Source organism: Ipomoea triloba, chromosome 4, assembly GCF_003576645.1.
Source record: "Ipomoea triloba cultivar NCNSP0323 chromosome 4, ASM357664v1".
Taxonomy (NCBI): Eukaryota; Viridiplantae; Streptophyta; class Magnoliopsida; order Solanales; family Convolvulaceae; genus Ipomoea; species Ipomoea triloba.
Genome location: NC_044919.1, coordinates 4,369,277 through 4,394,449, shown reverse-complemented (window position 1 = coordinate 4,394,449; position 25,173 = coordinate 4,369,277). Strand labels below are relative to the sequence as shown.

Sequence of the window (25,173 nt, the reverse complement as noted above, 5' to 3'; positions counted from 1 at the left end):
TTATAATTGGTGACGATACGAACTATATATTTCTACTTAGAATTGAATTCATCTTCTTACATAGTACTATTCATTTTAATTTATAGGCCAATAGAACGATTACAATATGAATTTTGTAATTTTTTTACTCATAATTGGATGCCTCTCTATACACAGTGCCGTCTCTTTTATAGGTCAATAAAATGGTTAAAATTCTATACGCATCCTACCATCGTGGGACATGTTTGCAAAAATTCTTTCGAAATGACCTTGATTGATGCACTCCTCAATTGACAATGATGCTAAATTCTGTTAGTCAAATTGTTAAATTTACTATTGATTTGTCATCATAATGTTGGTCCGATATGAAATTTTATATGCAATTTATCATAACAGTCTTTGAGAATCAATTTTCTCATTCATCTATTATCCATTTTTAGTGTATAACCTATTAAATTCAGCATCTCAAGAGAATTCAAATTCACTTTGACTTAACTAATAACCATTTAAAATGTTAACTATCCTAACTTTTTCAACAATCAATAATGTCCCAACATTATTGTCATGTCAAAATATGCATGTCAATATGGCAAATGCTGCTTGGTTTATATTATATTGCTGGTTTTTTTTTTTTTTTTAAACAAATAATTAAACTCGTGTATTCTCAAAGTTGAAGAAAGTTTGATTGCAAGCAAACACCTTCGAGGGTGGGGCAGGACGTGTAACCGGCGTGGGATCGTGCATGTTATTAAACAATATAATATTGTCACTGTTCTGGGCTATTGTGTACAAGCTAATCCATAATTAATAATGGACCGGATATATATGGAGTGGATTAATATAATCCATTTCTAATTCAATTCATTGCTGCATGCTTTTGAGAACTTCATTTTCTTGATCATATGATTATTGCTTTATTGGGCGGTTTTATTTCAAAAATTACCTTAAACTATTGAGTCTACCCTATAAATTAACAAACAAAAATTGTATGTTAAAATCTAATGAGAACTGTATCCTACTTTAAATTAATACGAAAGACATAAACTATAACTCTAGTATCAAAATTAAATTAGATGCAAAACAAAAATTAATGAAGTGTTGGGAATATCGGTAATGTGACCCATACTTGGAATCTATAGAGACTTATCAAGAAAAATAGATAAAAAGAAAGATCTTAGCCGTCGAGGTTGAGCCCAAAGAAAAGCAACCATAGTTTGAAACAATAGTTCTACTTGAGCACTTTATTGCTTAAGAACAATGCTCAAATATAAATAGATCATACGAAGGCTAGGAATGTGAATTAGTTATTATTCCTATTAGCTATAATATTAATGATGGAATAGAACTTGTACGTTGTAAATAAAATATTTTTTTTCCTCAGTTAAGTAAGTTTTTAAAATTATTATTAGTATGTACTTGACATTAATACCTCATTTTAATCCGGGCATATCATTAACGTGTACTTAACATTAATGCCTAAGGTCGAATACCTAGCGGTAAAGAATTATCGAGAGATTGTTTGAACAACTAGCAATTTATTAAGAGATTGTTTAGGCAACTAACAATTTACTTTGTTTAATGACTTTATCATATAATACTTTATGTGGAAAGTCAACAATAAGAAATTATTGAGTAATTATTTGTGCGACTAGCAATTTACTTTATCTATGGATTTTAATAACTCGGATGCCCCAATTAATAAACCTGAATATGTTTGTAGGATATGACAAGGTAGAATTAAACAAGAAACATTGTAGTGACAGGACAAAATGGATAATTACGGAGATAATTCTTGTATTAAGGTCAATGTAATGCTATTATAAAGAGAGATTTGTGTAATAACAAGACAAAGAGTATTCTTCGAACATGGTGTCTTAATTGGACATAGGTAAGTGCTTTTATACTAACTAGCCTCCTAACCGCCTCATAAAAAGGAGAAACTAATTACAACCACCTCATGCTAAACTCATGGTGGGCCACAAGACTAAGTCAAGGCCCATTACTGTGACCCCGAAGATAGGCTTTAGGTTTGTGACTCTTTTTGGGCTGCTCGAATTATCTTCTTGGACCCTGAATGATGTGCTCCTAATATTCCGAATCTCTCTTATTGGGTCATTTCTGAAATATAGTTTAGAATTAGTCCACTGTAAACTTATTAAAAAAAAAAAAGAAAAAACAGACGGTAAAGGAGTGAAGTTGTGACCGGTAAAAAAGTGTTGTGCAACGTTCACCAATGACTAGGACTGTATGTAGTAGTCGATAATGATGACAAAGCCCAAACGTCTGACCAACAACCAACAACGTTCTACACTCACACCGCAAAGATTTCTTTATCGGAAAATTTTACCGTTACAACCAACACGTGGCGACGTGGCCCTCAACCCAAGCCACCTGTCTTCTTCAATCCATTGCTTAGGATTCTCTTCTTCATTCACACCCCTTCCTTTCTTCCTCTCTTCTCCTCTCCCTCTCTCTCTCTCTCTCTCTAAATTCTCGTGAGTTTTGGAATCTTCTCCCCCAAAAATCTTATCTTTCAGCCAAAGTCTTGCGCTTTTCGCTGATGGGTTGTCGCGAAATCTAGCAATGACGTCATTTCCCGTTGATTTTGTTAGCCCCATTGTATTGGGATTAATTCTCTTGTGCTGGTTCTCCGGCACCACCGCCGCCGGCGCCGGCGCCACTGAATTTGATTTCGGAACCTTGACGCTGAGCAGTTTGAAGCTGTTGGGGGATGCCCACTTGAGCAATAACACGGTGCGGCTCACGCGCGACCTCCCGGTGCCGAATTCCGGCGCCGGGAAGGTGTTGTACGCCAAGCCGGTGAGATTCCGGCAGCCGGGATCGAGCGGCGCCGCCAGCTTTTCCACATTTTTCTCCTTCTCGGTTTCCAATTTGAACCCGTCGTCCATCGGCGGCGGGCTGGCGTTCATCATCACCCCCGAGGACGAGACGGTGGGGGACGGCGGCGCGTACATGGGAATCATGGACGCGAAGGGGACGCAAAACGGCGCCGTCGCTGTGGAGTTTGATACGATAATGGACGTGGAGTTTAACGACGTTAACGGGAACCACGTGGGGTTGGATTTGAGCTCGATGGTATCGGCTCAGGTGGGGGATCTTGAATCCGCCGGCGTGGATCTCAAAAGCGGCGACCTGGTCAACTCGTGGGTCGAGTACTCCGGGTTAACTCAGCAACTCAATATTTCCGTTTCTTACTCAAATCTCAAACCGAAACTCCCATTCTTATCCATCCCGCTAAATCTCGCCCAGTACGTGAACGATTTCATGTTCGTCGGATTCTCCGGGTCGACTCAGGGCAGCACGGAGATCCACAGCATCGAATGGTGGAGTTTCACCTCCTCATTCGACGTGGGCCCCAAATCCACCTCGCCGCCGCCGCCGCCAACCACCAGCCTAATGAACCCGACGGCGAACTCCGTAACATCGCCGCCGCCTTCCATGCCGCCGTCGGAGTCGAGCAACGTCACCACCACGTCACACACAAAAACCGCCGGAAAATGCCACAACCAGCTCTGCAAACAAGGCCCGGGCGCCGTCGCCGGCGTCGTCACCGCCGGCGCATTCTGCCTAGGATTCGCCGCACTCGCCCTAATCTGGGTATACTCGAAGAAATTCAAGAACGTTAAAACCTCCGAAATCTTAGCCTCCGACATCATCAAAATGCCCAAGGAATTCACCTACAAGAGCCTCAAATCCGCCACCAAATCCTTCGATTCCGCCCGAATCATCGGCCACGGCGCCTTCGGCACTGTCTACAAAGGCATATTGCCAGAAAACAACGAGGTCTGTTAAAAATATACATGTGGTTAAGAATAATTGTGTTCCAATATGTTTACTTAAATAATACAGTTCACTTTATAATAGGTAGTAGCTGTGAAGCGGTGCAGCCACAACGGACAGGGGAAAACAGAGTTTCTGTCAGAGCTATCCATAATAGGAACACTCCGCCACAGAAATCTCGTCCGCCTTCAAGGCTGGTGCCATGAAAAAGGCGAAATTCTGTTAGTCTATGATCTTATGTCCAATGGGAGTTTAGACAAGGCCTTATTCGAGTCAAGAATGGTTCTCCCATGGCCACACAGGCAAAAAATTTTGTTAGGCGTAGCTTCAGCTTTAGCATATCTACACCAAGAATGCGAAAACCAAGTAATCCACAGAGACATCAAAACCAGCAATATAATGTTAGATGAATCCTTCAACGCAAGATTGAGCGATTTCGGGCTAGCCAGGCAAGTGGAGCACGATAAGTCCCCGGACGCCACCGTGGCGGCCGGAACAATGGGGTACCTGGCGCCGGAATATCTCCTGACCGGCCGCGCCACGGACAAAACCGACGTGTTCAGCTACGGCGCGGTGGTTCTGGAGGTCGCGAGCGGGCGAAGACCAATTGAAAAGGAAGCTGAGAAGGCTAGGGGGAATGGGAATTTGGTGGAATGGGTGTGGGGGTTGCACAGGGAAGGGAGATTGCTCTCGGCGGCGGATTCGCGGCTGAATGGGGAGTTTGAGGAAGGGGAAATGAGGAGAGTTCTTCTTGTAGGGCTCGCTTGCTCTCACCCCGACCCCATGGCTAGACCTTCCATGAGAGGAGTGGTGCAGATGTTAGTTGGGGAAGCGGAGGTGCCATTGGTGCCCAGAGCTAAACCTTCCATGAATTTCACCACTTCGGACCTTCTTATGACTCTGCAGGACAGTGTTTCTGACTTGAATGGCATGATTGCCTTCTCCCCTTCCTCCTCTGAGAGCAGCTTTACTGGATTGGATATAGTCTAATTATTATTATTATTAACCCAGAAAGCCTGGAAGAAGAAGGAAGAAGAAACCCATCTTTTTGTTCATATTATTCATTAATTTATTATCATCTTCATCATTGTTGTTGTATGTAAAGTGTCAAACAAGACAATAACATTAATGTTCATGCCCAGAGAACATAGGGTTTAGTAGATGAGTTTTACTATGCTTACTCACAAATTCTATTCCTATATGGCAAATAAGGATAAGTTATTCTCATCAGGTGGGTTTACTGAGTACATTTCGGTTATTGTTTTTTGCCTCAAGATATTAATATTTGTTTACAATATGTTACTCAAGAATTAACTGAATGAACTATTATAATCTATCATTCAATAATTAATTGAATTATTTGTGCGAACAAGAATTAACTGAACTACCACAATCTGTTATTCAAAATGAATTAACTGAATTATCACAATCTGTTACTGTTACCAAGAATTAATTGAAATATGAGTGTGGGCAAGATATGTATACTTTCCACTGAATATCATAGTTCCAAGTTTTTCCAAAATAAATAAATAAATAAATAAAAAATCATAGTTCCAAGTGAAGTGGTGGTACCTGACACAAGTTGGAATAAAATATTGGTTTTGGTCCCATAGACTATGATTTTTGTATTGCCATTATTACAATTAGGGGAAAATAATATTACTTTTGTCCCCATGGACTATGATTTTTCTATTACCAGTATGAGGCATGATAGCACCACCTAGTCTTCTCTGGAGACTCTTCAGGGAGTTGCAGCCCCAAGTCCATCGTCATTCATAATCTATTGGAGTGTTGTATCGATCTGAAAAATTAAATTTACATGTGATATGTATAAATCATGATCAAATATATATGTCATTCTCCCTTGCAATTATTGCATCCTTAACAAACAAAAACATAAAATACAATAGGATTATCAGCCTAGGGCATTAAAGAAACATCAAAATGGATCAAAGTCATTTTCTAGGATTTGTTTGGGTGGGCTGTCATTGTGGGGAGGTGGATGGTTGCTTTCCCCACTGACATTTCATAGTCAAAATATAGAACAGCTTTTGTCCGCATGAACAACTCAATTGGTCATAAAAATAAAGTTTGGAAAGAAAGACCAGTGATCAAGTTTCACTAACGACTGTGTGGAGTAACCCAACTGATCACAACCACCCAGAGGCCCATCAAGGTTCATCAATTGTTGAAGATTTAAGTAAAAAAAATACACAGATCCCCTATGTATATATGATGATCAACAGGTACGTAACTGTAATAGACGTTATGCTCATTAACAGTGTCTGCTTTATATGGATAATCAAACAAAAAGAAACAATTAAGGTATGGTGCATTTCACTATCATTTTTCAACCACTTTCAACATTGCCTTATTTATTTCCATTATATTGTACAGTGTTCCCCAGATGTGGACTTTTCAGTTTGCATCTCTAAGTTGGGTTGCTTTCTGTCATTGCCGACTGGACAAAGTATTAAGATTAATTAAATACTGACAGATTAGCTAAACTCCTTGTCTAATTACACAAATTTGACCCTCCATTAATCTATTGGAAGAGGTTAGATAGTCACTACCAACACATAATTGACTTGGCATTGGCACTTAGTTCAAACTTCATCTTTTTCCCCTTTTACTTAAACCCTAACATGTTTTCATTAAAGCGTCATTACATGGTTATTAAGTTTTGGTTTGTAATGGAAAACGTTTCGTTGCAACCCTCACCACCCCGTAGGGGCGCTATTGAAATTAATCTGCATACACCGTCTAGGCTATGAGTTAACGATCTTTGATTTACTAAAAAGTTTGTAGTGGTTATCTGAATGTGCGTTATGGGTAAAACTTGCCTTGTGACCCTAGTCGACAAAGGATTACAAGGAGTTAAACCAACATAAGTTGTCCATATACTAATTAAATCAAACCAATAAGACTTACAACTTTCACAATGAGTCAAAATTAAAACCTTGTGGTTACTAATAAGCTAACTGTTCGACCAATTTAGCTGGGAATGACCCCCAAGTTCACATTATGTATCTACTTTAGGGGCAAAGTTGTCAAAGCACCAATCCCATCAATTTTCAATAACTTTCACTATTTAAAAAAAAAAATCCTCTTGGTCTAGTGGCATATTATTAGAAATTACACCGAAAGGGTAAGCCATGTAGTAAAAGTATAAATTTTAAAATTTAATGAGTAAAACTGAAATTAAGAAGAGTAAAATTGATTTCATAACCTCAAGGTTTACCAACTTGATAGAATTCTCATTGGCACTTCTAAAGAGTATAAAGTCAAATATAATTATAAAAAAGCATGGATGGTGGAGTGTGTTGGAAGATCACAAAGTTGGACAGTATTGGATCTATGTGGTCTAGTTGAGGCACATGAGTACAAGTTTACACCTAACTTGTTGACATGGTGCAACCTCATCTCTGCTTGGCCATGTCTTCTAGCTCCATATTAAATAAAGAAGAAATTTGACTTTGTTGTTGATCCATGGATGAGAAGTCTTATTTAATACATACTTCTCGCATTAAGGTGAAGTTCGATCATTGTCAAGGACATTAGAGGTTACTTTTGAGGTTGGGATGAACTCCTTGTGCGCAGAAGTGTTCAGTTTGATGTTGAGTCTCAAAGCTGAATTATATTAATTGGAAGCGGGTTAATGCCGTTCAAGATATAGTTAGACGGAGTCAGAAATTTTGGGTAATGCAAAAAGTGAAAAGATAAAAGAAATTGCATTGATGATGGAGCCACATCCCATCATTGTCCAAGTATTGGCATGCTCCATTTTTTCCATTAATGAGTTGCATGATACCTCTATATAATATCTGACAACATTATTCCACCTTTCTTTTCCTTGGACTTTTCTGCTACCAAACTATATCATATTCTTGATATTAAGGCTACCATAGTAACATTGCATCATTAGCTTTCATTATGGGGAATAGTTAGGTGGTGAACATAACATATAAGTTTAAGAAGGGAAAATAAAAGGGAGTGTGATTTAATTTTGTGCTTTTAATTGCTATCACTAGGTTGATTGAGACTTCACTTTTCGAATTTGAAATCTGTACATGTCTAATTTAGTTATTTTAGTCCTTCATTTTTTTTAAGTGAACAAATATCACTTTTAATTATTTTAAATTGTATTAACTTTTAGTATTTTTTACTAACAATTTGAAGAAACCTTTTTAGAGTTATAAAAACATGTGCACCACAAGTTCAAATTAAATAATACAGAGTATGTGATTTCTTCAAACCGAGTTTGATTGTCCAAGAGGGTTAGAAGTTAGTTTGGCTCAAAGGAGGGAGTTGGGGGTAGAATTGAAGATAGGCATGACTAGTTTGTGTGATGTTTGATGTGAGCGATTCAACGATGATAAGGTCAGCCACCTTGCGAAAGTTGGGTAGACACAGTTTTCAATGCCAGAATGTACGGCGAGACAATTAACCGTTCCTAAGGAGAGGCATCAAAATATGAATCAAAGCATTTAGTTCTTATTGTAATTTGTGCAGGACTGAAATTAATAACCGCGACTGAAATTAATAACCTTATTGGAGATTGAAATGGTTCAAGCTACTTAGCGTCTTGTTGCAAAATCTTGTGTTTTTATAATATTTATATCTCTATTATTTCCTTAATTTTGTGGTGAGTCTTGATTAAAAAAACAATCATATGCCAAATCTAATAGAGTTTTTCTACTTAGTGTGTATTGTTACAAAATACCATGTCTCTAATTTCTTAAATCTAACCTAACATTAACATTTTCAAATGGTTAACAGAAAAGTTAAAATCACAACAATTTAAAATGAATAATGTGGGTAATATTTGTTCACCTATAATAATCAAAGTTTAAAATCACTAATAGTTAACCATTGAAATGTCAAATTCACTTTTTTTTTTTCTTATATTCATGTACAAGAGGCACATGCCTAATTGTCTATACAAACTCCTAATCTCCTATGGTTTGCTTGGACTCTACTTGTTTTAGCTTTATAGGAATGTCATAACTTTTTGTATAATTGTACCCCATTGCTAGATCCTATATTTTGTTGGCATTGGCTTGCTACGAACCCCTTTAGTACTTGCCATAACGTGGCAACCTAATCCTCGGACCATTGTTTTCCCACTTAGAAACAAAGTAAATCAAACTTCCAAGCAAACACAAAAATAACTAAAGCATATAATATATTAATATGTGATGTTGATTTATGAAAAAGTTTACAATTACTATTTGAATGTGCATTTGGACTGAAGCATGCCTGGTAACTTTAGTAGACAAAAAACCATAATAAAATAAATTAGGCTGGATTGCTCATAGTTGACCAGTTCAAACCGAGAAGATCAATATGTCAGGTCAATACCAAACTAATTATCCAATTAACTTCGCTAAGATTGCCCTTATATAGAGTCAAATAGAAATCTTAAAACATTGTAGTTATTGTATTACTTACACGATTGTATTTACCATAACATATAATATGTATGGAAAATATATGCGGCGATTCATGTTCATCAATGACACCGACCAAGTCTCAAATCCTAGATCAGATCCAACAATTGTCGTTATTCACCCTTAACTGTAATTTAATAATAAATGTCAGTATAACAGTATTCATTGCACCTCAAATTTTGTAGTTGCAGTTAGTGTTAATCTTACCTAATTAATAAACTTATCGTTTATTTATATAGTTAACGTTAACTTTTGTACGTTTTACGTTGTACCTGCTAGACAGATTATGTTACAGGAATCTTACTGGGAGACTGAAAAAGTGAGGTTTAATCCGTTCTTCTATGCAGTGTGTATGAGCTTCACGTGCAAATTATTTGACACTTAGGGTGTGTTTGGGAACCCGGAAAATGATTTCCGGAAATCATTTTCCGGGTTTTCAGTGTTTGGCAAGTGAAGAGAAAATGGAGTCAACGGAAAAGGAGGTCTTTTTTCCGGAAAATAACTTCCGGGATATTTTTTTCGGAAGTCATTTTCCGGAACTTTGCTCGTCTCATTTGCGTCTTCTTCAGGTGTCCCGTTCTTCTGATGTTCATCCTCTTTGGTTTCGAACCAGTCGCCGACTGGTTTCCGCCGACTGGAGACCAGTCGGCTACTGGTTTCGCAAACCAGTCGGCGATTGTTGTCCAGTCGGACTGGTTTTGCGAAACCAGTCCAACTGGTTTCGCGAAACCAGCCGTCGACTGTGTAGGTTTTAGTTTTTTTTTTTTTTTTTGGTTTGTTAATTTGTTGTGTTTTTTTTTTTTTNAAGCGGGTTAATGCCGTTCAAGATATAGTTAGACGGAGTCAGAAATTTTGGGTAATGCAAAAAGTGAAAAGATAAAAGAAATTGCATTGATGATGGAGCCACATCCCATCATTGTCCAAGTATTGGCATGCTCCATTTTTTCCATTAATGAGTTGCATGATACCTCTATATAATATCTGACAACATTATTCCACCTTTCTTTTCCTTGGACTTTTCTGCTACCAAACTATATCATATTCTTGATATTAAGGCTACCATAGTAACATTGCATCATTAGCTTTCATTATGGGGAATAGTTAGGTGGTGAACATAACATATAAGTTTAAGAAGGGAAAATAAAAGGGAGTGTGATTTAATTTTGTGCTTTTAATTGCTATCACTAGGTTGATTGAGACTTCACTTTTCGAATTTGAAATCTGTACATGTCTAATTTAGTTATTTTAGTCCTTCATTTTTTTTAAGTGAACAAATATCACTTTTAATTATTTTAAATTGTATTAACTTTTAGTATTTTTTACTAACAATTTGAAGAAACCTTTTTAGAGTTATAAAAACATGTGCACCACAAGTTCAAATTAAATAATACAGAGTATGTGATTTCTTCAAACCGAGTTTGATTGTCCAAGAGGGTTAGAAGTTAGTTTGGCTCAAAGGAGGGAGTTGGGGGTAGAATTGAAGATAGGCATGACTAGTTTGTGTGATGTTTGATGTGAGCGATTCAACGATGATAAGGTCAGCCACCTTGCGAAAGTTGGGTAGACACAGTTTTCAATGCCAGAATGTACGGCGAGACAATTAACCGTTCCTAAGGAGAGGCATCAAAATATGAATCAAAGCATTTAGTTCTTATTGTAATTTGTGCAGGACTGAAATTAATAACCGCGACTGAAATTAATAACCTTATTGGAGATTGAAATGGTTCAAGCTACTTAGCGTCTTGTTGCAAAATCTTGTGTTTTTATAATATTTATATCTCTATTATTTCCTTAATTTTGTGGTGAGTCTTGATTAAAAAAACAATCATATGCCAAATCTAATAGAGTTTTTCTACTTAGTGTGTATTGTTACAAAATACCATGTCTCTAATTTCTTAAATCTAACCTAACATTAACATTTTCAAATGGTTAACAGAAAAGTTAAAATCACAACAATTTAAAATGAATAATGTGGGTAATATTTGTTCACCTATAATAATCAAAGTTTAAAATCACTAATAGTTAACCATTGAAATGTCAAATTCACTTTTTTTTTTTCTTATATTCATGTACAAGAGGCACATGCCTAATTGTCTATACAAACTCCTAATCTCCTATGGTTTGCTTGGACTCTACTTGTTTTAGCTTTATAGGAATGTCATAACTTTTTGTATAATTGTACCCCATTGCTAGATCCTATATTTTGTTGGCATTGGCTTGCTACGAACCCCTTTAGTACTTGCCATAACGTGGCAACCTAATCCTCGGACCATTGTTTTCCCACTTAGAAACAAAGTAAATCAAACTTCCAAGCAAACACAAAAATAACTAAAGCATATAATATATTAATATGTGATGTTGATTTATGAAAAAGTTTACAATTACTATTTGAATGTGCATTTGGACTGAAGCATGCCTGGTAACTTTAGTAGACAAAAAACCATAATAAAATAAATTAGGCTGGATTGCTCATAGTTGACCAGTTCAAACCGAGAAGATCAATATGTCAGGTCAATACCAAACTAATTATCCAATTAACTTCGCTAAGATTGCCCTTATATAGAGTCAAATAGAAATCTTAAAACATTGTAGTTATTGTATTACTTACACGATTGTATTTACCATAACATATAATATGTATGGAAAATATATGCGGCGATTCATGTTCATCAATGACACCGACCAAGTCTCAAATCCTAGATCAGATCCAACAATTGTCGTTATTCACCCTTAACTGTAATTTAATAATAAATGTCAGTATAACAGTATTCATTGCACCTCAAATTTTGTAGTTGCAGTTAGTGTTAATCTTACCTAATTAATAAACTTATCGTTTATTTATATAGTTAACGTTAACTTTTGTACGTTTTACGTTGTACCTGCTAGACAGATTATGTTACAGGAATCTTACTGGGAGACTGAAAAAGTGAGGTTTAATCCGTTCTTCTATGCAGTGTGTATGAGCTTCACGTGCAAATTATTTGACACTTAGGGTGTGTTTGGGAACCCGGAAAATGATTTCCGGAAATCATTTTCCGGGTTTTCAGTGTTTGGCAAGTGAAGAGAAAATGGAGTCAACGGAAAAGGAGGTCTTTTTTCCGGAAAATAACTTCCGGGATATTTTTTTCGGAAGTCATTTTCCGGAACTTTGCTCGTCTCATTTGCGTCTTCTTCAGGTGTCCCGTTCTTCTGATGTTCATCCTCTTTGGTTTCGAACCAGTCGCCGACTGGTTTCCGCCGACTGGAGACCAGTCGGCTACTGGTTTCGCAAACCAGTCGGCGATTGTTGTCCAGTCGGACTGGTTTTGCGAAACCAGTCCAACTGGTTTCGCGAAACCAGCCGTCGACTGTGTAGGTTTTTGTTTTTTTTTTTTTTTTTGGTTTGTTAATTTGTTGTGTTTTTTTTTTTTTGTTAATTTGTTATTAATTTGTTGTGTTTTCTTTTTGTTAATTTGTTCTCTTTAAAAAAAATCATTTTCTTGTTCATTTTTTGGAAAATGAACCAAACACACAAAAACAGTTTTCCAGAATACATCCAAACACCGGAAATGAAGTTATTTTTGGGAAAATGACTCATTTTCCAGAAAACATTTTCCTGCTTTCCAAACACACCCTTATTATTATTATTATTATTATTTTGAAAACAATTATTTGACACTTATAAAGCAGCCCAACGTCTAAAATGGTAATACTACACTTACCTCTGAGTTACATCAATTTTTCTTAGCTCCTGGTTGATAAAATAGTTAACCGATCAACTAATTTTAATTTATTTGACCATTATTAGCTATTTGATCAAATTGGTTAAAAAATCAATATAAGTGTTTTGTTAATTTTTTTTTTGTAACTCTAAAATGCTAAAATTCAAAAAGTTGCTCAAAACAATTTTTTCAATTAGCATTTTGAGATAAGAAATTATATCAAACAACTATCATGTAACAGCTAATTTACCAAGCACATTTCTATAATCAGCCAATATTATTAACTAGTTATATCCTCTAACCCATGCCAATTAGCTAACAGCTAACAATCATATACCAAACTGGGCCTTAATGTGCAAGATGGACTATTGGGAATCTCATCATCCGATTAATTATATTGTCAAATTAATAGTTTAGAACAAATTTTAATATATAAATAATAAATTTTAAATTTCAACAACCAAATTCAAATGTTAGTCTAGTATTTAAGTGTGTTTGTATATACACACCGGGAGACAGTGCAGAATAAAGCGAGGAGGAATTTCTAATCCCAGTCCCCGTTCTCGACGAAGAATTAATACAACTCTCTATACCCGTTCTTTTGAAGTGGGAATTAGATATCCCCACAAAGTTATGGAGAAATTAAATTACTATCCCAACATCCCTACTCTGGCATGTCTCGGTCACACATGCATGCATGCAGACAATGAAGTCCCCATGAGAAGTGATGTTACATTGTAGGAACAGTGATATGATCTGAACACATTGTATGTTCTTTGCTACCAAGAAATATAATGTGTACAATTAAGAATCACATGCTTAGAGTTTGGACCGTTTCAGGATATGATTTTTATCAGATGGTAACAGGAAGATAGAAATTGCATTCTTCCCCCCTCAAATTTTACACGTTTTTTAAATATATAATATGTTATTTGTGAGTAGTTACTTCTAACTTTCTTTTCATTGTTTTGGACCCTATTACCAAACAATAATCTAGTTTTTCTATGATAAAAACATTAATTAAAATTCCAAGAGGGCAAAAAATGATCGAAGTACATATCGCATCCTATCTTTTATGTACGAAAAAGATGTGGATGATTTGATATGAAGGAATAACATGTGTTTAATCAAAACTATTGACAACTTGACGTAAAGGAATAAAAATTTACGAAACAGTTTAATTTTCAATATTTATTTTTGTATTAGATGAGATTTACTACTTGTCTACTTCAAGAAAAATTAAAAAGAGTAATGTTTCAAGGAATATATGTTGTTGTACATAATTTCATAACACAAGATATAATAAATTACAACACAAGATATATATACACATGTTGTATATATATATATATATATTTTTTAAATATGATTTAGATACAAAATTTGTGCTCATAGGCACAGTATTTCACAACACAAGACATACAAATTTGTAACAAAGACACAACTACTAATTTGTTTTAGGTACAGAATTCATACTCTTAACATACATAATTTCATGACACAAGATACAAAAGCTCATAACATAAAACACATGCATATGTATCAGGGTGCATAATGCATAGTGAACCCTGGGTCCATGGTATAAGGCGCAAATTATACTGTGGACCATGGTCCAAACCGGTGTCGTCTCTTTTAATGAAAAGAAACGACACTCGTCCGCGCCTTTATGTGTAAAGTAGCTATGTTTGTGTAACATATTTAGTTTCATTTTATATACACGACAGTTTTTAAACCATGGTTCACGATATAACGACTGGGTACAAGGATTGTGGGGCACAAAAGTGGGCTTTAAACTCAGCGGGGTTCAAGACTATAATTGGGCCTAAGAGAAACCCAGCTTTTATTCAGAGTCACATTTCGGGCTTTGTAATTATTGTTGACTTTAGTGGCAATTATGTAATATCATTAATTCAGCCATTAATTGCGGTCGGAAAAAAAAATGAGTGTCCTTGTTTGAAGTGCCATAAACGCCGCGGTTTCTAGTTTTCCGCGTGTTGAAGTCGTCGAAATCGCGGTCCTTTCCATAAGCGACGGCGAGACTGTGCTCGGAGATCAGGTCAGCTCGGTTTCCTCTCAGCCATGGATCACGAAGGCGATTTCGGAGATGACAGAATGGTAACGATTCAGCACATTTCTCACCTCCGTTTTTAATTTCCTTCCATTTGCAATAATTCTATTCCAATTCTGGAATTCTTCATTTGATCTTCAATTCTCTTGCGTACGGACTGATATACGTATGGACTCCGTGTGTGTGTGTGTGTGTGTTGATGTATCAATGTGCATCGTTAATTCGACTCCGATTTATTCATGTAGTGTGAACATGTAGAAATTTGCAGAAAATAAGTTGATTGCTTAATAAAATTACTGAGAGGAAGGAAATTCAGACCTGTATATTGGAAGCCATTGAAAACTGAATGAGTTTGAAGATTTAATTTCGATTAACTCTGTTTTTTTAGTAGAATAGGAGTTTAGAAGTTTACTTCATATAAAACAAGTTGCAAGTTTTAATGGTTTGGTTGTTAGATTTAGTGAGCTTTTTCTTGGAGGATTTGGAATTCTGCTTTCTTGTATTGGTACTGCTTATTAGGATGAATTAAACCGAGCAAAATCCCCTTTTTGTTTTGGAAATCAATCAAATTGGACAAAATTCGGGTCACGCAAGACTTGATTACTCATCTTTAATGATGCTAATGCTAATTAAAAGTTCTGGATTTTTTTTGCACCCAGTGATGTTTAGTGTTGGTTTTAGACAATACAAAGAGCTAATTTCCTTTAATATGTTGGCAGCAACAAATTTTTTTAACTCTTATGAAAATTTTGTGAAACTGCCATTCCAAATAAAGCAGATTGTAAATTATCATCTCTTGGAATGCTTGTTTCTTGCCCTTGCTCACAATCTACCACCCAGGAATCAATTGAGCTGCGTTTCTAATAGTTTGGCTCAATGTTTTTGTTTTAGTTGCTTATGTGTTTGTGGAAATTGCTAGTATTATGTGCTCACCCTGATTTTTTTATGCACATATTGTTTTGCTAAACTGAAAGGACTTGGCAGGCAAGGTCCAACACTCAAATGAACTACTCATCATGATTTACTCAATTCGAGAGAGATCCTTATACACGCTAAGGAATTTGGTTTCATCTTGAGTTTTTCTTTTGTTTTGCTAATGTGCAATACCCAATCTTCCTATCCTAATGTTGTTTCTCGTCTTCTTGACATTTAATAACATACTCGGAAGCCCCATTAGCCAACATCTCTCACTAACTATTATGGAAAAGAATGTGCTGTTTTAATAAGCCCCCAGGCCCCAACTCTATGGGTGCACATTTTTCGGAGTGTAGATTTACTCTTTGCAGATAACTTTTGTTTTTCTTTTTGGTTATGAACCATTATGTTACATATGTTGTTATATGGAATTGCTACAGAATGTGATCTTGTTCATCTGTTGGACATGCAGGGAAATGTGCCCCAGGACGTTAAAGGATTCAACCCAGGACTGATTGTCTTACTTCTCGTTGGCGGGCTCGTTTTGGCATTCCTCATCGGAAATTACTTCCTCTACATGTATGCACAGAAAACCCTCCCTGCAAAGAAAAAGAAGCCAGTCTCCAAGAAGAAGATGAAGAAGGAAAGACTGAAACAAGGCGTTTCAGCACCAGGAGAATAGATATGCAACAGAAGCCCAGGGAGTAGTCCATTTTGATTTTCAGTGGCTGTGTGAATCTATCAACTTATTTTCCCTTTTTTTGATGAACAAATACTGCCTTTTTCTTATCACTTTGGACAGAACTTAGCTTGAGTTGAAGAAAAATGTGTTTTCTTTGTTTTCCATTCTTGATTTGCTTCTAGCATACTACTATTACAACCTAAATTATACTTGCCAGGGGCCAACTCCAGGCCTCCAGCCATTACAACCTAAATTATACTGGCCAGAGCCAACTCCAGCCAAATTGGTCAGGTCGTTAACTTAGTAACCTACAACAGACCTTCTTTGTTTTGAGTTGATTAGCTATGGATAACTTAGGCTGATTTACCCCTCATTTGCTGGCTAGAGTCAAAAAGTGTAGTTTACCCAACACACACTCTTGAGTAGTGACTGTGGATTTTCCTTGTCATAAAAAAAAATTGTATATTGGCCATGAAAGAGGTCAAAACCATACTTTACATCATTCATTAATCAAAAGTTCAGGGCATACAGTGACAGATCCACAGGGAGATATATACAGAAGCAAGCAAGAAGTGTGATGGACTCCAGCATAAATACAGAAGCAAGTAAGAAGTGTAATGGACTCCAGCACATACAGTATTTGGTGACGGGCGTTTTAACGTCCCATTGTCTGCTCCCTGGGCGGGAGCATGACCAGGATTTGCTGCGTATTAAATCCAGGATGAGGAATTCTGCGACGAACTTGGCGACCTTCCTGGCAGATGGCACAAGGGTGACAAATCACATGAGTTGCAAGGTCGCAAGCAGATTCGTACTGTTCGCGTTTCAACTCATCCTCAAGAAACTCAGGGGAGCGTCCAAATGATCTGGCCATTGTCTCGCAGCCTCCCTGTTAATCAAACTAATATGTCAATAGAAGCATGTGATTCATCTCAACTAAAAGTCTAAGCTTATAGTTAGATTGCATATTATATGTTCAACAATGTCGAGGGATTAAAGGAGGAGGCGATAATGTACCTCCAAATTAAACTTGCGGCGGATAGCTGTACGGCTACGAAACGAGAACCAGGGAGCCAGGCAATTCCAACCAAAACATGAATCCCCAATCAGGTATAATGCCGTGTAAGGCAAGCAGTGAGCTGAGAAAGTGCCGGGAGCAGGTACAATCCTCTCGACATTGCTTCCATAGAGCACACAAGGAGCCACACCTCCCAATACACCTGATCATAACCATGATTCTCAGCATGGCAAAAGGGCTAAAATACAGGAAGTCCATCGTCCATCCCAACTAAAAGCTTAAGCTTGCAGTTGAATTGCACATTTATGTTTATATATTATATGCTCAAAATGCTCAAAAGGATAACAGAAACTCAATGACCTAACTCACGTGACAGGTGAGGTCTCTTTGTGGGAAGAATTTCCGGGAGAACCCGGTTTCAATTCCCAAATGATTTCTCTAGAAGCAAATGGGGTTAGTCAGGTGGACCCAGAGACCAAATCATATTTTAAAAAAAAAAAAAAAAATTTCACCGAATCTTACTCCGTCCGTTTAACGTAAACGGACAGGGTCCACCGCGTTCGCTCTGGGAGGCACGGGAGCTAGAACAAATCGTATTTGATCCAATAAAGAACATGGGAGATATTGTGTTAAAAAAAAAAAAAAAAAAACTCACAAACTTCAATATCGCTGCTGCAGAATTCATCATTTCTCCCAAGACAAGCGCAGAGGGGCGTATCCCACTCGGCCCGACGCAAAACCGCCTCACCCATCACGCCGTGACCCATGGGGAGACCCATCGGAACAGCCGCCGGAGGTTGCTTATCCGCCGTGGGTGGAGGAGCTGGAGCCGCCAATACGGTGGCTGTCGAAGGTTTCTCCTCCTCCTCCGAAGATGAAGAAGAACGAGCCGCCGACACGGATGATTTACGGTCATTGTTTTCTTCAGGTTGACCTGAATCTTCAAATTTGGCCATTGAAACAACAGTTTTCGAGGAATACAAATATATATATAATCTAAGGAATGTAACGGGTATTGAAAAAAGTCGATAGATCTAAGAGGTGTAAAAGATATATATGAATGTTATGTACAGGAGATTCAGAGAAAGGGACAACCTCAAAGATCTGTCTTTCTGTCAAGAACGTAACTCTGTTTTGTTTAGGTACAGACCGTGCCTAACGTGAAGCTCGGGCGGTCATGACGTCTATCATCACAAAATTTTGAGACTTAAATTCATTTAAAAGAAATCAAATTACAAGAAAGTTCATGGTCGCTATTTAAAAATGTGATCAATATAAAAATTATTTTATAATCTTAATTAACTAATAAATGATAATTTTCAAAAAAAAACTAATAAATGATAAAATAAAAACAAAAAATCAATCTAGATTTCAACCCTTATAGTTCTTATTAATAATACTAATAACCCCTTTTACTGAATTACTCTTTCGTTCTTGACCCAACAATTTATATGCATCGTTCCAATTTGATCCATTTCTTGTTTTTCTTTTTTTCTTTAAATTTTTTTTTTTATAGCATTTGAATCTTATAAGATGAAACAAATACAATTAAGTATTGGTTAAAAGTTAGGAAACTATTTTTTTATTTGGATCATTTCGTTTTTTTTTTTTTTGAAATAAATCTATTATAAAGTTACTTATTATAAAATAGTAATTATTTTAATTTAACGTGTAATAATTATGAATTAAAAAATTGAAAGAAAAAAGAGTAAAAACTTTATTTTCTTAATTTTTTGGATTACAAGTTGGGTTGAGAAAATTTTTACTATTTAGCCCGATACTATATAGGTCAATCCAATATTGCATGATATATGAGTTTTTCTCACTTTTAGTCGCACAACTAGTGGACTATTTTCACATTTAGCTTCAAACTATTACTTTTCACATTTGATCTTACAATTTTTAAAACATTGTCACATTTGATCTTCATGACTAATTTTTATCATTGATGATCAAATTTGTATCTTTATGTTATTGAACTTGAGTGCATAATAGTAAGTGACTTATATTGAATCATAAACTTGTTGTTTTTATGAAAATTTTCAACTAAAAAATTTGGCCACCAATAATAAAAATAAAGATAAAAAATAGGTCGGAGGATTAAATGTAGCAAGGTTTTAAAAGTCATGAGACCAAATGTGAAAAAATTAATAGTAAGGCGCCAAATGTAGAAATTGTCCAATAGTCGTGAAGCCAAAAGTTATTTAAAAAAAAAAAAAAAAACTCTTTGATATAGACTAAATAGTAACCATGCAATGAGAGATTGGTCTACTCATTTGACACCACTCAAAGAGATGAAGACTTAGAGAAAGAGAGTCAAGCATAAGAAAAGGATTTTAAAAACGCCTCCCATATGAGAGGTTGTGAGTTCGAGTCTTAATGGAGACGGTATTGACTTTTTGTACTTCAGTAGGTTGAGAAAGTAGTTATGAACAAATACAACAAATACTACATTGCAACAGAGTTAGTAATACCTTAAAAAAAAATCTCCCAAATAACAATATCAAAACACATCAAAATGAGTATTTTTGTTAGCTTTTATTTTTATTAAATAACTATATACTAAAAATTAATTTCTTGAATTATTTTTTGAGTGATAAATTGAACGCTTTAATTATTATAACTGAAATCTATTCAACGCATAGGTATTTGACTCTGTTTATTGAACCACAATATTATTATAATTTATATCTTCTTAAATACTTTACCCGATTGAAATGTCAGAGGCTTTGAAATCAGAAATTCAACCTTTAATGAAGATATTCTAGAGAATCTTTATAGCACCACAACCTATCTTAAATATAACCTAATTCATTTTAAATGTGTTTTCCCTTATCGAAGTGATGACACTTGGAGGGTACATTTCACAATAAATATTTAGCCTTTTTTCCTGCCATGAATGAATGCACAGCAAGTTGGTTGAAATTTAATTATTTATAAACCCCTACCTGCCTCACTTTTAGTACCCTTTTCAGTTCAATCACAATTCAGATGATATTTTTTCAATTTTTAATTTTTCAAAGTATTGAATTTTTTTTTTTAGTATTACAATCTAACCTATACATAGTATCTGCTCAAACAACATGATAATGCCAACATCCTTGATTGAGATGGGACTCGAACATGAGACCTTCCGTTTGGAATGATAACAGTGATGCCATCAGACCACAAGGTACTTGGCCGAAATATTGAGTTAATTAATTGGAGGAATGATTATTTGACTATTATCATTTATAAATTTTTACCTTTTAATTTTCAATTGAATCATAAATGGTCCCTTGATTATTGATATTTATCAAGGATTTTAATTTAATCATAAGTGATCCCTTAACTATTGATTTTTTCTAAATTTGGTCCTCTAATGTAAAGAGTTTAGTTATTCACAGTGATGAACTCAATGTATTAAATTTATGAACTCAATTTGTCCATCTCAACAACAAGCTATTTTTACATTATTATTCTTTTGAAAAAAAAGAAGAAGAAGAAGAAGCATAAATGCATCACCATTATCTTAATTATTATGCGTGTGTAATATCAATAAATCTCGTGTGTATTTCATGATGAGTATTCACAATTTGTGAAGCAATTTTTGTTCTCCTTTAAATATTTATGTGATCGAGTTATTATTTTTATTATTTATTTGAATCAAAATTTAAAATTCAAATTTCACTACACCATATATTGTATGAATATTGATGTTATAACGTTATCTATGCTTATCTGATGAGTATTGATAACTTCTAATAATAATAATAATAATAATGAACGTAATTAAAGTATTTACTTATGTTGAATTCAAACAAAAAAAAAAAGTATGTACTTATGAATTTGTAGATAAATATAATGATTAATTGTAAGCTTGTAACCATAAATCTATAAATAAGAATGATCATATTCTCTTCTAAAGATGATCACAAACCAAATAATTAATGGGTGTGAATATATGATCCATTCTCTTCTATTCCAAGCAAATTTAATTTTGCAAATTTATAAATAATTCACTAGTAAAACACAACAACAGCAATGAGCATTTGATGATTTATATAATTATTATTCTAATTAAGGTACATATATATAACAACCTTAATTATATTAATTGGCTTCTGCAAACTCGATCTTCTCTCTATGCACATAGCCACTCAACTTACTCTTTCAACTTCTTCATCCAAACCCTATCATTTTCTTGATGACCATACATTGATGCCCGTCCAATTCACTTATTGCCATATTTCTGCTTCTCCTACAAAACCATAAATCCAGCTTAAAAATTGTTAGGCTTAATATATATAACAATAAATATACAATCCAACTATTAGTTTAACTTAGATAGAGCAGAGAAAAAGGGACAAAGAAGATTTGAAAGATATGAGATTATAATGAGTAAATAGGAGGATGCAGGCAACGCCAACCAAGTTGGTTAAACTGTTAGTTTAGTAATTATAATATTCTAAATTCGACTCCTATTAAAGCGATCTATTGATTTTCTTAATTTGAGCCAATCAATTATGGACAATTTAAGCCAATTTACTTCTTTTGCATGTTATGTTAGGGTCAAATGTATCAAATGTATACCTTTAGATAATGGTTACAGGTTTCCTTTGTAATTCAAAAAAAAAAAATGTTATCTTACATTATGTCCATGACTAGATTTGAAACGTTTGTGACGCGCCACCATGGTTTGTTGGTGATGAATGATGTTGCGGTGGCGGCGGCCGCCTCTCTTGGGAGGAGGGACGGTGGTGTGGGTTTCCGGGCCACGGTAGTCAATATCATAAACCACCGGACTACTACTACCTGATCCGTCCGGCTCCCCGTCGGAAAAGCAAGGCCGGACGAGGAAGAGGAAGAGGAGGAGAAATAGTGCGCAGGTTGTCTTACTGAGAGGCATGGTCGGAGATATGATGTTTGATTTTGTGAGAAATGAAAGGGTGATGATGGGAAGGGAGGAATTGAATGGCAATATTGATGGTGTTAAGATCAGAGTGGAGGAGGAGGAACATTGCACAAACTTATTGGCAATTCAAAAGCGTCCCCATCGATACAGCCATTACTTGCAAGGTCTTGATGTGGAAACGTGTTATGTGACTCATATCTTGGATATATGCATGCTCAGATCACACATTTCATTCATTCCAATCACTAAATAACTACTTTTAACTCCTTTCCGTTTTAATAATTATGATTCAATTTCATGGTGTAATGTTGTTTGTATCTTCTTCTCCAAAATGTTGAATCCCTAACCTCGAGTCCCGCCCCTACAAAGTATTTGGGAGGATGTAAATTACGATGACTAAATGGCTCAGCAGACAAGACCAAATACCGTGTACACAAGATATCTGTCCACTTTGAGCATAATCTCTACACTGCCACTGCTGAGGTGATTCAAACATTGATCTCTTCTTCTAAATACTACCTGGCCTACTGAAGTCCATGCGGTCAATGTTGTTTGTATCTACTCTTGGGTGTGAGTGTTTTTATTTGATTAGTTCATAACATTTATTGATAGTTAATGGATAGAAAGGATTGTAGTATTGACAATTATTGAGTCTATTGATCTATTGAAATCATATTTCTTTTATCACTCTACATTTAATTTAAGTATAGAATTTGCATAGCAAACAGTGGTTTTGTCGCGTTGGTAAAGTATAAGACTCTCGTGACATAAAGTTAATATTCAATCACACCCATCTTAACACTCTCCAATTAAGGTTAGAATTTGCATAGCAGACAAACGTTTTGTTATGTTGGTATAGCAAGAGGCTTTCATGACATAAAGTTAAGAGATTGATCCCATAAAAAGCAAGCATCTTAGGTTGTGCTTATTTCAATTCTTCAATTTTTCTTTTTACTAGTTTCCTATTATCCATTCTCTATTTCCAAATTGATGAAGAAATATACAAGTAATGCATTTATTGTTTCTCTTTCTCTAGCTTTTCATTTCTCAATAAAATTAGAGAATTAGAAAATAGAAACCCAAATTAAATTGGTCAAATAGTTAGCTTAATAATTATAAGATTTCAAGTTTGATGAGGTTAATTTACCTCCTTGTGATCATTTGCTGTAAGAAAATTAGAGAATTTCATTATTGATTATTAGTAAATGCACAATTGTCTTAGTGGAATTAATTAAAATTTGGTTAAGGATTATAACTATATACTAGGTACAGAGGACATTCCCATGTGTATATAATTGAGATATGTTTTAGAGGGCATCCCATTTAGCAGACCCTTTGACTAGACTTCACAGCAAAAAACCAAATCCATGAACCTGATTTGGTGGCTGCTTCACAAACCATAATTATTGGTGGATGATTACTATATATCCAGTTATGATCTTAGAAAACACCAAATTCTGGTAGGTTCTATGATTAAAAAGCTAGGTTAATTAAGGCTGTTTAATTAAGCATGTATGCTTCATCAATTCATAAATTATGGGTAGGTGAGTAGTAACATCAACTTAGTGTATGATTGATTGATGATAAGATGATGTTGGCAAAACATTTCATAAGGCACATATCATGTTATGTTACTCAATGGTTTGAATTCAAGATGTAGACCAACCATGTATATATATAAATTTAAAAAATTAAATATAAAGAGTTTTTTTAATCAGTTTATCATTTAAGATCGAATATTATAATTTTAAAAGTAACTAATTAAGTAGTACACTTTTTTCATATGTTTGTAAAAAAATATTAATTAAATTAACACTGAAAATAATTTATTAGTGCATGTAATTGCACATGGCAAAATGTTCATTACATCATAGTAGCTACATATACAGGTTATGTAATAAGCGTAACCATCTTCCACACGCATCGTTCAGTCCTTAGCCTCAACCCTTCCGCTAGATGCAATGACGTCCTCAAATAATCTACTCCACATGCTCCAGTTACAATCTCATCAAGTAGGTGGAATGTCTCAAATCAGACTCAAGACTAATAACATAATTATCCCGTCACTAACAAACTCAACAATATCAATTATTTGTTTTACATATAAAATGTTGGTGTTTGGAGAATTGAGATTCATAGATTAATATTGTGATGAAGCTAAGGTGAGCAATGCGAATTGAGGACCACACACTTCATATGTATGTTAGAGTGAGTGTATGTATTTGTGTAGTGTATGGTACAACTGTTCTGAAGCTATCAACTATGTTAATAGGATCATAAATACACACTTCAATTTTTCAGCAGGTTTGGGATGAGCATTGGAGTAGAGTTATCTTTAAAAATCCCTTAAAAAGTATTATAATACTTTCGATTTTATATACGTTTTAGAGTTGAGATCAGGTTAGAAACTTGAAAGAGTTAACGCTTCAGAACTATATATATTCTAGTTTGTTTTTTGTAGTACTGAAAAATTAGAAACATTATTCTTAGCAGTCATACTTAGCTTGCCATTGAAATTTTAACATGGTGTATTTATATGTTCTAATAATAATTGTAAAAGGAGATAAAGATTGAAATTTGTTAGTTGCACTTGGTAGCATGACTTGACAATTCTTTACATTTAATTTAGTTATTAGTCACTTGTTAATTATTGGCCTCACCATGA

At 35.2% G+C, this 25,173-nt stretch overlaps 3 protein-coding genes and 1 long non-coding RNA gene across 4 annotated transcripts; 2 read left to right on the top strand and 2 right to left on the bottom strand.

Moving 5' to 3' along the window:
* Window positions 1–1,771: 1,771 nt before the first annotated feature.
* LOC116016875 lies at window positions 1,772–2,356 on the bottom strand. The gene is made up of 2 exons (XR_004097804.1): window positions 2,183–2,356; window positions 1,772–2,097 (listed from the first exon to the last, which is right to left on the bottom strand). It is a non-coding gene; the product is annotated as an uncharacterized LOC116016875 (long non-coding RNA).
* Window positions 2,357–2,424: 68 nt separating this feature from the next.
* On the top strand, window positions 2,425–5,007 carry LOC116016874 (L-type lectin-domain containing receptor kinase VIII.1-like). The gene is made up of 2 exons (XM_031257312.1): window positions 2,425–3,783; window positions 3,865–5,007. The coding sequence occupies exons 1-2, from the start codon at window positions 2,563–2,565 to the stop codon at window positions 4,768–4,770; spliced, it is 2,127 nt and encodes a 708-aa protein (XP_031113172.1). The 5' UTR covers window positions 2,425–2,562; the 3' UTR covers window positions 4,771–5,007.
* A 9,873-nt stretch (window positions 5,008–14,880) lies between these two features.
* Window positions 14,881–16,760, top strand: LOC116017558 (DNA-binding protein S1FA-like). Its single transcript, XM_031258168.1, has 2 exons — window positions 14,881–15,046; window positions 16,387–16,760. Exons 1-2 carry the CDS (start codon window positions 15,011–15,013, stop codon window positions 16,594–16,596), a joined length of 246 nt encoding a protein of 81 aa, XP_031114028.1. The 5' UTR covers window positions 14,881–15,010; the 3' UTR covers window positions 16,597–16,760.
* A 278-nt stretch (window positions 16,761–17,038) lies between these two features.
* LOC116017557 (cell number regulator 8) lies at window positions 17,039–18,765 on the bottom strand. The gene is made up of 3 exons (XM_031258166.1): window positions 18,270–18,765; window positions 17,614–17,816; window positions 17,039–17,485 (listed from the first exon to the last, which is right to left on the bottom strand). The coding sequence occupies exons 1-3, from the start codon at window positions 18,568–18,570 to the stop codon at window positions 17,252–17,254; spliced, it is 738 nt and encodes a 245-aa protein (XP_031114026.1). The 5' UTR covers window positions 18,571–18,765; the 3' UTR covers window positions 17,039–17,251.
* Between the last annotated feature and the right edge of the window lie 6,408 nt (window positions 18,766–25,173).